The sequence below is a fragment of the Babylonia areolata genome, chromosome 4 (assembly GCF_041734735.1).
Source record: "Babylonia areolata isolate BAREFJ2019XMU chromosome 4, ASM4173473v1, whole genome shotgun sequence".
In the NCBI taxonomy this organism is placed as follows: Eukaryota; Metazoa; Mollusca; class Gastropoda; order Neogastropoda; family Buccinidae; genus Babylonia; species Babylonia areolata.
In genome coordinates this window covers 51,183,539-51,196,038 of record NC_134879.1, presented here as the reverse complement: position 1 = coordinate 51,196,038, position 12,500 = coordinate 51,183,539, and the positions used below count along the sequence as shown (strand labels likewise).

The following is a 12,500-nucleotide window of genomic DNA, read 5'->3' as shown; positions in this document are numbered from 1 at the left end:
AGCACCTGTGTGTATGTGTGTGTGTGTGTGTGTGAGCAAAAGGAGATGTGTGGCAAGGAAGGTAACAAACCTGACCTCTGGGCTCCGTGCCATGGAGAGGGGGGGTGGGGGGTGGGGGTAAGCAGCAACATTTTGCTACTCGAAAACACTGATTCTCAAAGACAGAGGACATGGGAAAGGTGGGTTGATACTGAGTAAGAATTATTAACCAGATTAATATCGAACAGACAGTACTCTACAGTGCGAAGAAATAGCAGCTGTTTTTGTTGTTGTTGTTGTTTTTGGTTTTTGTTGTTGTTTTTTACATTTTCTTGTCATAATTGTGTGAGGCCTACATAATCGTTTAGAGTTGAATCGTTAGTTTCTGATAGCGCGCGCTAACACACACACACACACACACACACACACACACACACACACACACACACGCTTCCGTGTTCTTGCGTGAGGTTCCTCCTGTCTCTCTCCATCTCTGTCAACTACCTCCCTCATCATCTGGCTGTCTTTACGGCTTTTCCCCGCTTACCCGTCTCCCTTTCCCTCCCTCCCTCCCTCTCTCTCTCTGCTCACTCCCCGTCCCTCCCCCTCTTTTTCTCTCTGTGTTCACTCCCCCTCCCCCTCTCTCTCTGCTCACTCCCCCTCCCCCTCTCTCTCTCTGCTCACTCCCCCTCTCCCTCTCTCTCGCTGCTCACTCCCCCTCCCCCTCTCTCTCGCTGCTCACTCCCCCTCCCCCCCCCTCTCGCTGCTCACTCCCCTCCCCTCTCTGTCTGCTCACTCCCCCCCCCCCTCTCTCCCTGCTCACTCCCCCTCCCCCCCTCTCTCTCTGCTCACTCCCCCCCCCTCTCTCCCTGCTCACTCCCCCTCCCCCCTCTCTCGCTGTTCACTCCCCCTCCCCCCTCTCTCTCTGCTCACTCCCCTCCCCCCTCTCTCTCTGCTCACTCCCCCTCCCCCCTCTCTCTCTGCTCACTCCCCCTCCCCCCTCTCTCTCTGCTCACTCCCCCTCCCCCCTCTCTCTCTGCTCACTCCCCCTCCCCCTCTCTCTGCTCACTCCCCCTCCCCTCACTCCCCCTCCCCCTCTCTCTGCTCACTCCCCCTCCCCCTCTCTCTGCGTTCACTCCCCCCTCTCTCTCTGCTCACTCCCCCTCCCCCCCTCTCTCTCTGCTCACTCCCCCTCCCCCTCTCTCTCTGCTCACTCCCCCTCCCCCTCTCTCTGTGTTCACTCCCCCTCCCCCCTCTCTCTCTGCTCACTCCCCCTCCCCCTCTGTCTGCTCACTCCCCTCCCCCTCTCTCTCGCTGCTCACTCCCCCTCCCCCTCTCTCTCGCTGCTCACTCCCCCTCCCCCTCTCTCTCTCTACTCACTCCCCCTCCCCCCCTCTAACTCTGCTCACTCCCCCTCCCCCTCTAACTCTGCTCACTCCATCTCTGTCAACTACTCCTGTCTCTCTCCATCTCTGTCAACTACCTCCCTCATCATCTGGCTGTCTTTACGGCTTTTCCCCGCTTACCCGTCTCCCTTTCCCTCCCTCCCTCCCTCCCTCTCTCTCTCTCTCTCTCTCTCTCTCTCTCTGCTCACTCCCCGTCCCTCCCCCTCTTTTTCTCTCTGTGTTCACTCCCCCTCCCCCTCTCTCTCTGCTCACTCCCCCTCCCCCTCTCTCTCTCTGCTCACTCCCCCTCTCCCTCTCTCTCGCTGCTCACTCCCCCTCCCCCTCTCTCTCGCTGCTCACTCTCCCTCCCCCCTCTCGCTGCTCACTCCCCCTCCCCCCCTCTCGCTGCTCACTCCCCCTCCCCTCTCTGTCTGCTCACTCCCCCTCCCCCCCCTCTCTCCCTGCTCACTCCCCCTCCCCCTCTCTCTCTGCTCACTCCCCCCCCCTCTCTCCCTGCTCACTCCCCCTCCCCCCCTCTCTCGCTGTTCACTCCCCCTCCCCCCTCTCTCTCTGCTCACTCCCCCTCCCCCCTCTCTCTCTGCTCACTCCCCCTCCCCCTCTCTCTGCTCACTCCCCCCTCTCTCTCTGCTCACTCCCCCTCCCCCCCTCTCTCTCTGCTCACTCCCCCTCCCCCTCTCTCTCTGCTCACTCCCCCTCCCCCTCTCTCTGTGTTCACTCCCCCTCCCCCCTCTCTCTCTGCTCACTCCCCCTCCCCCCTCTCTCTCTGCTCACTCCCCCTCCCCCTCTCTCTCGCTGCTCACTCCCCCTCCCCCTCTCTCTCTCTACTCACTCCCCCTCCCCCCCTCTAACTCTGCTCACTCCCCCTCCCCCTCTAACTCTGCTCACTCCCCCTCCCCCTCTAACTCTGCTCACTCCCCCTCCCCCCTCTCTCTCGCTGCTCACTCCCCCTCCCCCCCTCTCTCTCTGCTCACTCCCCCTCCCTCACTCCCCCTCCCCCTCTCTCTCTGCTCACTCCCCCTCCCCCTCTCTCTCTGCTCACTCCCCCTCCCTCACTCCCCCTCCCCCTCTCTCTCTCTGCTCACTCCCCCTCCCTCACTCCCCCTCCCCCTCTCTCTCTGCTCACTCCCCCTCCCTCTCTCTCGCTGCTCACTCCCCCTCCCTCACTCCCCCTCCCTCACTCCCCCTCCCCCTCTCTCTCTGCTCACTCCCCTCCCTCACTCCCCCTCCCCCTCTCTCTCTGCTCACTCCCCTCCCACTCTCTCTCTCTGCTCACTCCCCCTCCCTCCCCCCTCCCCCTCTCTCTCTGCTCACTCCCCCTCCCTCACTCCCCCTTCCCCTCTCTCTCTGCTCACTCCCCCTTCCCCCTCTCTCTCTGCTCGCTCCCCCTTCCACCTCTCTCTCTGCTCACTCCCCCTTCCCCCTCTCTCTGCTCACTCCCCCCCTCTCTCTCTGCTCCCCCCCCCTCCCCCTCTCTCTGCTCACTGCCCCTACCCCTCCCTCACTCCCCCTGTCCCTCCCTCTCTCTGCTCACTCCCCCTCCCTCTCCCTCTCTCTCTTCCCTCTCTCCCCCTGCTGTCTCCTGATCCCTATGTTCTCGCCCCGTCACCCTCTGACAAACGATGTCGCCCATTACCTGGCAGCTGCTCTTTGTTTTTCAATCCACTCTGTGAGGCCAGCAGGATGGAGAGAGCTCAGCTCGGTGTCGCGGTGGAGCGGGCAGTCCTGTCACCGAAGCTCAGCGCTCGGCTTGTAACTGTCAGGGACTGGCGTAAAGCTTCCATTTGAGCCAGCAGCTTCTTCCTCTTCGGCGTTAACTCGTATGCACACGAGTGGGCTTTTACGTGTATGACCGTTTTTACCCCGCTATGTAGGTAGCCATACTCCGTTTTCGGGGGTGTGCATGCTGGGTATGTTCTTGTTTCCATAACCCACCGAACGCTGACATGGATTACAGGATCTTTAACGTGCGTATTTGATCTTCTGCTTGCATATACACACGAAGGGGGTTCAGGCACTAGCAGGTCTGCACATAATTATGTTGACCTGGGAGATCGTAAAAATCTCCACCCTTTACCCACCAGGCACCGTCACCGTGATTCGAACCCGGGACCCTCAGATTGACAGTCCAACGCTTTAACCACTCGGCTATTGCGCCCGTCTGAGCCAGCAGCGAAGTGAGAGCTGTATGATCAGTGCTTTCTCCGCGGGTGCAATGGGAATTCGTTTAACTCTCTCCATACGAACGGCGAAAGAGACGACGTTAACAGCGTTTCACCCCAATTACCACCATCAAAATATTGCAAGCGGAAGGCTCTTATACTGAAGAGGTGAATGTTGACAAAGAATACCACAATTCTGACGACGGAAACTAAAGGTTGGGTCATTGAGACACCCAATGGACATCCGAGGGGTCTGTGTTGAGGAGAAGAGAGGACTGGCCGTACTGAGTGAGTTAATACAGCTGAGTCTTTTTTCTGTGAAGGACTGACTGTGTGTCGCGCCCCGACCCTCCTTGGACGGGACCTACCTTCTCACACAGAAGGAATCAGGAACTCGAAAGGTTAAATAAAGTTTTATTACACGACGAACAATTGCAAATACAAATAAGAAAACCCCCAGACAAAAAGTATACTGTCAAACTATGGCATACAGCCCTCATGCAATCAAAGCACACACATGCACACGCACACACGCATACACACACACATACTCATGGTCACACACACACAAACTTGGATCCCGAGTGATGACTAATGATGAAAGTTGATGCCCCTTCTTGGAACGTGAGGGAAAGAAGGGGAGGGGACAAACACAAATCTTGACCTCTTCCACCTAGCCCTACCGCAAACGGTGGGCGGCACTGTTGAAGGGGCTGGCGGAAAAGCCGGTGTGATGAAGTTCGACACAAGATGATAGGCGATGCTGCGACGAGGGACGACGATGAGAAAATGGACGAACGGGTGATGTCCAGGAAGGGTAAAAGGATGCAAATGGGCTGGGAAAAGGGAAACAAGGGAAAAGGGACGAAAGGGAATAGCTGGGCTGTAGCGCCCACGTTCAACCCAGGACGCTATCGGAGTCTGGCGAAAGGACGCTGCCAGTCTGTCGTCCCAGCGGACTCAGGCGGGAAGGGAAGATTCCAAGGACAGGTACAGGAACAAAAACAAGAACAGGGACAGGCCTAAAAGGCCAATATTACTATGACAGTAATATCACAAACTAGCATAAACATCAAAATAACAATTTTAAGACTTAATTCAATTACGTAATAAGAAAATCTGCTTTAATCACTGCACTTGGCAAACACGGCTCAGTTCCAATAAATGGTTAATATAAAACCCAACCAAATGCAAAACAATAACTACTACTACCACTACTGCCACCACTACCACTTCTACTGGCACTACCACCACCATTACTTGGAAAATGAACTTATCCGAGACCTATTACAATACGGGAAAAATTACAACGATGAATTTTACTCAAAATCCCTCATAATACTAGGACGCGTAATGATTTAATACAGTGCAGCAAGAAAATCAATTAACCACGTATAACAACAAACAAGCTAGTCAACCACTTTTATGCTTTACAGAATCATTTCGAAAGAGACCCCTTCCTATTTATCCAATGCAGCATTTACACACACACACACAAAAAGAACGAGAACATTTAACGTTTAACTGAAAATAAATACTAGCTACTTACATGGAACAACTTGTTCCCCTGGTGGACTTGGCTAGTCAGGAAAACCTAACTTCAACACACACAGGTGTTATATACAACTGGGCAATACATATTGCCACATCCAGAACATCCACATGGATGTTACTCTTGAGAGCTCTGCCGCGCGTCTGACTTCCAAAAACCAGTTTCAAAATTCAGCTGATGCTGCCCTGAGTACAGCTTAATGGAAAAATAAAAACCCAGCACGTGAAAACCCAGGAAATGACACAAAATGAAACTCAAGCACACAAAAACAACAGGCGTTCGAAGTTTATACATTATACAAATCCATCTCCACACAGGCACACGAAATAGGGAAAAGGTCAAAAGGTAAAAAATGTAATCCATCTCGCGACACATCCCCCCACTAAGACAAAACTACACGTTTTGTTATAACAAGAAATAGCGAGATAATTTTTCACCCGGCACAGAAATCACACAGAACCTAAGTTGCTCTGCTCAAGTAATCAGCACCAACATTGTCTCTGCCCGGTATCACTCTCACACTGAAAGAGTACTTCTGTAGTCTGAGAGCCCATCGTGTCAGCCTACCACTTGCTGTCTTGGCATGTTCTAGGTGTTGCAAGGGCTGATGGTCAGTTTCCAGTATAAACGACGTCCCATAGAGGTATTGGTCGAATTTCTCAATGCCCCAGATTATGCCCAGACATTCCTTTTCAATGACTGAATAATTCAGTTCAGCTCCTTGGAGTTTCCTGCTGGCATAGGCGATAGGCTGGAGTCCTTGTCCCTGGTCCTGCAGAAGAACTGCTCCAAGGCCTTTGTCTGATGCATCAGTTCTCAACACGTAAGGTAGATCCATCATTGGTAGGCAGATGATCGGACCACTGCATAGTCTGGACTTAAGGGTTTGGAAAGCACCTTCACAATCATCGTTCCACTCCAATTTGTTAGGCCTTTTCCCCTTTGTCAGATCAGTCAAGGGCAAAGCAATCAAGGAGAAGTTTGGAACGTAACGGCGATAGAAACCTGCCAACCCAAGAAATGCCCTCAGTTCCTTCTTTGTGGTTGGCCGGGTTGCGTCACGAATTTTCTCAATTTTTTCTGTGACCGGCCACATCTTTCCATTTCCAACCCCATGTCCCAGAAACTCCAACTCCTTGAACCCAAGATAACACTTCGAGGGACGTGCAGAAAGTTGGACCTCCCGAAGTCTGCGAAACAGGCATCGAAGAGCGTCCAGATGTTGTGCCTTGCTTTCAGATGTGACAAGTACATCATCCATGAAGTTTTGGATGTCAGGTCTTCCCAATGGTGACAGAAGTTTCCTCATCATCCGGCTGAACACAGCGCCAGCCGTTTTCAACCCAAACGGCATTACTCGCCATTGAAACTGTCCATTAGGAGTAGTGAATGCAGTCTTTGGGCGATCTTCTTTCTTCATCGGTACTTGCCAATACCCCTTTGACAGATCTAGTTTGCTGAGGTACTTGGCTTTTCCAATCATCGCAAAAAGAAAGTCCACATCAGGCATCGGCTCTGCATCAAAGACAACGCTCTTGTTGATCTTCCTGAAATCGACACAAAACCTGATTTTCTTGTCTTTTTTCTTAACCAGTACTATGGGTGACGAATATGGGGAGGCGGCCCTTTCAATTACATTCAGTTTCAGCATATTGTCCACTTCTTCTTTGATTATGTCTCTTGTGGCATGAGGTAGAGGGTACTGTGGAGTCCTGATTGGCTTATCCGTCGACATCACCACCTCACACTCATCCAGAGTAGTCAGCAAGGGAACGTCTGTCAGCACATCACTAAACTCACTGCAGACCTCCCGAAGCTCTTGGTGCATGTCCGCGTTCTGTGGATCCAGGTTGACGTCCTCTGGTCCCTCCTCAGCTTGTAACGGAAGCAATGGGATCTCTGAAGACGTGTATCCAACTTCTTCAGGCTCTTCTTCCACCACGACAGTGGCTGCTTTCCTGTTTTCCTCGGTCCTGTCAGTGTATTTCTTGAGAAGATTGATGTGGTATAACTTCTCTCTCTCCTTTACCTTGACAATATAGTCGTTCAGGCCTTTCTTCCCAATGACCAGATACGGACCCTTCCAAGACATTTGGAGTTTGTTCTTTTTCTCTGGGAGTAACAGAAGAACTTTGTCACCAATTTTCAGACTTCTCTGTACGGCCTTCTTGTCGAATGCCTTTTTGTGTACTTGGGCTGCCTCTGCCAGACTCTGCCTAGCAATCTCACATGTCTCTTCAATCTTGTTTCGGAGGTCCACCACATATTGCGATGCAGTCTTTACTTCTTCGTCTTCCACTTCCTTGGTCCAGAGTTGTCGTAAGACGTGCATGGGGCCCCGTACTGTTCTCCCATAAAGAAGCTCAAAGGGAGCAAATCCCGTAGATTCTTGAGGCACCTCTCTGTATGCAAACAAAATGGCAGGGAGGTAACGATCCCATGTCTTCGGTTTCTCGAGGCATAGCCTTTTCAACATGCTTTTGAGGGTGGCGTTAAATCTTTCGACCAACCCGTTACACTGGGCATGGTAAGGAGTAGTTGAAATGCCCTGGACAGACAAGAGGCGTTGGACCTCTTTCATGACGTTGCTGACGAATTGTGTGCCTTGGTCTGACAATACTTCTGCAGGTATCCCAAGTCATGACCACATGTCAAACAGTGCTTCCGCGACTGTCTCTGTCTCGATACTTTTCAGTGGAACTGCTTCTGGGTATCTCGTTGCATAGTCTACCATTACCAGGATGTACCGATAACCTCTTTCTGAAGCTGGTGTGATAGGGCCCACCAAATCCACAGCTACGCGTCGAAAGGGTTCATCCAGTAGAGGCATCTTTTCCAGGGGGGCTTTCTTTATGAGTCCTCGAGAAATTGTTCTTTGGCACTGGTCACAGGAAGAACAGTACCTTCTGATGTCAGAACACATGCCTGGCCAGTAGAAAGATTGCCACACCCTTTCACGAGTTTTCTTGGCAGCCATGTGTCCTGCCATAGCGGAATCGTGGGCAAGGTGCATGACTTCATCTCGCAGGGACTTGGGAACAACAAGCTGGCTGTACGACCCCGTGGGTCCAGAGTAAACACGGTACAGAAGCTTCTTCCTCTTCTCGAAGTGTACAGTGCAACTCCTAACCTTGAACTGTTGCCCAGACTCTGCATTCTCGCGCACCCTCTTCAATGTGTCATCATCTTGTTGCATCTGGAGAACTTGCTCGGGCCCAATCTGTCCGATCAGTGGCTTCGATGCAGGCAAAGGTTTTTCAGGGGTTCGTTTTTTGTGTGCCATGGCCCTGGTTTCAACGGCTCCTACTTCAGGATCAACACTGTACACTGGGACTCGACACTCTCTGCCTGGCTCAAGCTCCACCTGATTCCCAATGATGACAGGAACCAAAGAGTTTTCCATTACCAAAGCTAAGGCTTTGCCGGTAAAGAAAGGCGACTCCAGCATAACATGGGCAGTGTCGCAAAGCTCTTGGTGTCCTGTTGATGCCAGTGTGATGCACTTCTTTTTACCAGTAAACATTGTAGGAGACACCAACGTACTATCCACTATCAGAGAATCGGCCCCGGTATCTCTCAGTGCTTCCACCTCCCTCCCGTTCAAACGTACCATACAACGAGGGTGAAAAACCTTTGCACTACACCTTTTGCAAAGTGCAGGAACCTTCTGTACCCGTTTTCGTGGCGAGCTTAACACCGTAGCCGCCATTTTGCAGTCTTTTTTCATGTGACCTGGCTTTTTACATTTGAAGCATAAACCCTTCTCCCTAGCAACCCTGAGGGAATCTGATTCTAAACCCACTGATTTGGAGTCCTTAACTTTGTCATTTCCCTGACCTTTACTTGAGCTGCTGGAAGTGCCAGACATCTGAACCTTCCGGGTGGACTTCTTGGCCTCAACGACGACGTCAGCAGCTCGAGCCGCTTCCTGGACGTTGGCTGGTTGTCGCTCTCTGACCCTGATGGCTAAATCAGTGGACAGGGTCTCCATAAACTGCTCAGCTATGATAAGGTCTTTCAAATCCTCAACCTTGTTTACATCCTTATTGGATAAGCTGGCCCATTTCTGGAAATAACCATCCAGTCTTACGATAAATTGTTCGAAAGTTTCGCCTGTTTCTTTACGAGCCTCTCTAAACTTCCGACGATAGCCATCTGCTGTAAGGTTAAACCTTTTCATCAGTGCAGCACGAAGACTATCATAGTTATTCTGTTCTTCAGGACGGAGGGCAAAGTAGAGGGATCTTGCAATACCCGTAAGGTAAGGCAGCAGGTGACTTGACCACGTTTCCTTTTCCCACCCCTGTAGCTCAGCTATCCTCTCGAACTGGTTTAGGTAGTCGTCCACGTTATCTCTGTCCTCTAGGGGATTCAGTTTCAGACCCTCAATTCTCCCTTCCCTTCTCAGCCGTTCCTCATCTTCATGCTTCCTTCGAGCCTCTTCGGCCTCGATCCATCTCTCCTGATGTACTATGTCAGCTTTCCTTCTTTCATCTTCTCGGTCTAAAAGAAGTTTCCAGCGCTTTTCTTCTCTCTCTTCCTGCATCCTCAGTCTCATTTCTTCTCTATCCTGCTGAGCCTGTAGGAAATGGATCAACACTGCGGACATGTCAGTGGCTGGAGCTGAAGCTGGACTGAACTGTGAGCTGGGATCAGTCTTGATCCCTCGCTCCACTTCTTTCTCACCAGGTCTTACAGAGTCGACCAACTGACTAATGCCTCTTGATCTACCCCTGCCAGCTGAACCCTTCCCATACCTGCTGAGAGGTGTTTCCTGCAATGGAGTTCTGGGACCCCGACTGCTCTTGAGCCAGATCCCCAGGTTCTACATCACCCTGTTCACTCGCCATTGCCATAGACCGTGTAAACATCCCAAAAAGTCTAAGAAAACAAAAGGAAAATCAATATTGAGTCTAGACAACCACTTGGGTCTACAATTCAATCATCAGATTTGAAATAACACCATTTGAAAACAATTAAGAGAGATATATATATATATATACGCAATGTATGGGAAAAAACAACAACAACAAAACCTTAACCTCTACATAACACAAACCCCAAAGTTCCTGAGCGAAATGACAATCAAATACCCCGCATCTCCACCATTGTCGCGCCCCGACCCTCCTTGGACGGGACCTACCTTCTCACACAGAAGGAATCAGGAACTCGAAAGGTTAAATAAAGTTTTATTACACGACGAACAATTGCAAATACAAATAAGAAAACCCCCAGACAAAAAGTATACTGTCAAACTATGGCATACAGCCCTCATGCAATCAAAGCACACACATGCACACGCACACACGCATACACACACACATACTCATGGTCACACACACACAAACTTGGATCCCGAGTGATGACTAATGATGAAAGTTGATGCCCCTTCTTGGAACGTGAGGGAAAGAAGGGGAGGGGACAAACACAAATCTTGACCTCTTCCACCTAGCCCTACCGCAAACGGTGGGCGGCACTGTTGAAGGGGCTGGCGGAAAAGCCGGTGTGATGAAGTTCGACACAAGATGATAGGCGATGCTGCGACGAGGGACGACGATGAGAAAATGGACGAACGGGTGATGTCCAGGAAGGGTAAAAGGATGCAAATGGGCTGGGAAAAGGGAAACAAGGGAAAAGGGACGAAAGGGAATAGCTGGGCTGTAGCGCCCACGTTCAACCCAGGACGCTATCGGAGTCTGGCGAAAGGACGCTGCCAGTCTGTCGTCCCAGCGGACTCAGGCGGGAAGGGAAGATTCCAAGGACAGGTACAGGAACAAAAACAAGAACAGGGACAGGCCTAAAAGGCCAATATTACTATGACAGTAATATCACAAACTAGCATAAACATCAAAATAACAATTTTAAGACTTAATTCAATTACGTAATAAGAAAATCTGCTTTAATCACTGCACTTGGCAAACACGGCTCAGTTCCAATAAATGGTTAATATAAAACCCAACCAAATGCAAAACAATAACTACTACTACCACTACTGCCACCACTACCACTTCTACTGGCACTACCACCACCATTACTTGGAAAATGAACTTATCCGAGACCTATTACAATACGGGAAAAATTACAACGATGAATTTTACTCAAAATCCCTCATAATACTAGGACGCGTAATGATTTAATACAGTGCAGCAAGAAAATCAATTAACCACGTATAACAACAAACAAGCTAGTCAACCACTTTTATGCTTTACAGAATCATTTCGAAAGAGACCCCTTCCTATTTATCCAATGCAGCATTTACACACACACACACAAAAAGAACGAGAACATTTAACGTTTAACTGAAAATAAATACTAGCTACTTACATGGAACAACTTGTTCCCCTGGTGGACTTGGCTAGTCAGGAAAACCTAACTTCAACACACACAGGTGTTATATACAACTGGGCAATACATATTGCCACATCCAGAACATCCACATGGATGTTACTCTTGAGAGCTCTGCCGCGCGTCTGACTTCCAAAAACCAGTTTCAAAATTCAGCTGATGCTGCCCTGAGTACAGCTTAATGGAAAAATAAAAACCCAGCACGTGAAAACCCAGGAAATGACACAAAATGAAACTCAAGCACACAAAAACAACAGGCGTTCGAAGTTTATACATTATACAAATCCATCTCCACACAGGCACACGAAATAGGGAAAAGGTCAAAAGGTAAAAAATGTAATCCATCTCGCGACACTGTGACTAACTGGGGAAGCAACACTGTACTGTCTCTCTGCACTGTGTGCGTGCGTGATGTGTGGTTTTTGCAGTACGTGTGTATGACGGGCGCGATAGCCGAGTGGTTAAAGCGTTGGACTTCCAATCTGAGGGTCCGGGGTTCGAATCTCGGTGACGGTGCCTGGTGGGTGATTTTTCGGTGGGTATTTTTCCGATCTCCCAGGTCAACATAATTATGTGCAGACCTGCTCGTGCCTTAACCCCCTTCGTGTGTATGAGCAAGCAGAAGATCAGATACGCACGTCAAAGATCCTGTAATCCATGTCAGCGTTCGGTGGGTTATGGAAACAAGAACATACCCAGCATGCACACCCCCCGAAAACGGAGTATGGCTGACTACAAGGCGGGGTAAAAACGGTCATACACGTAAAATCCCACTCGTGTACTTACAAGTGAACGTGGGAGTTTCAGCCCAGGAACGAAAAAGAAGAAGAAGAAAAACTTGTGTGTGTTTGTAAATGTGTATGTATGTGTGACTCTTTTTGTAAGTGTGTGAGAGAGAGAGAGAGAGAGAGAGAGAGAGAGAGAGAGAGAGCTTGAAAAAGATTCAGAGCTTCGTATTTAAAAAAAAAGTTGTTTTTTTTTTTAACATACTTATTTAGGCAAACCAACTGGAGAAATGGAAAAAGGTAAGTGATGGTGGTGATCACAAAGGACAAACAA

The 12,500-nt window shown here is 50.1% G+C and overlaps 2 protein-coding genes across 4 annotated transcripts in view; one reads left to right on the top strand and one right to left on the bottom strand.

Moving 5' to 3' along the window:
* LOC143281283 (FMRFamide-activated amiloride-sensitive sodium channel-like) overlaps window positions 1-12,500 on the top strand; it is a 158,862-nt gene that overhangs the window by 37,020 nt on the left and 109,342 nt on the right. The gene's annotated exons all lie outside the window — the stretch shown is intronic.
* On the bottom strand, window positions 5,805-9,946 carry LOC143281478 (uncharacterized). Its single transcript, XM_076586688.1, has 4 exons — window positions 9,854-9,946; window positions 8,000-9,675; window positions 6,523-7,498; window positions 5,805-5,897 (listed from the first exon to the last, which is right to left on the bottom strand). Exons 1-4 carry the CDS (start codon window positions 9,944-9,946, stop codon window positions 5,805-5,807), a joined length of 2,838 nt encoding a protein of 945 aa, XP_076442803.1.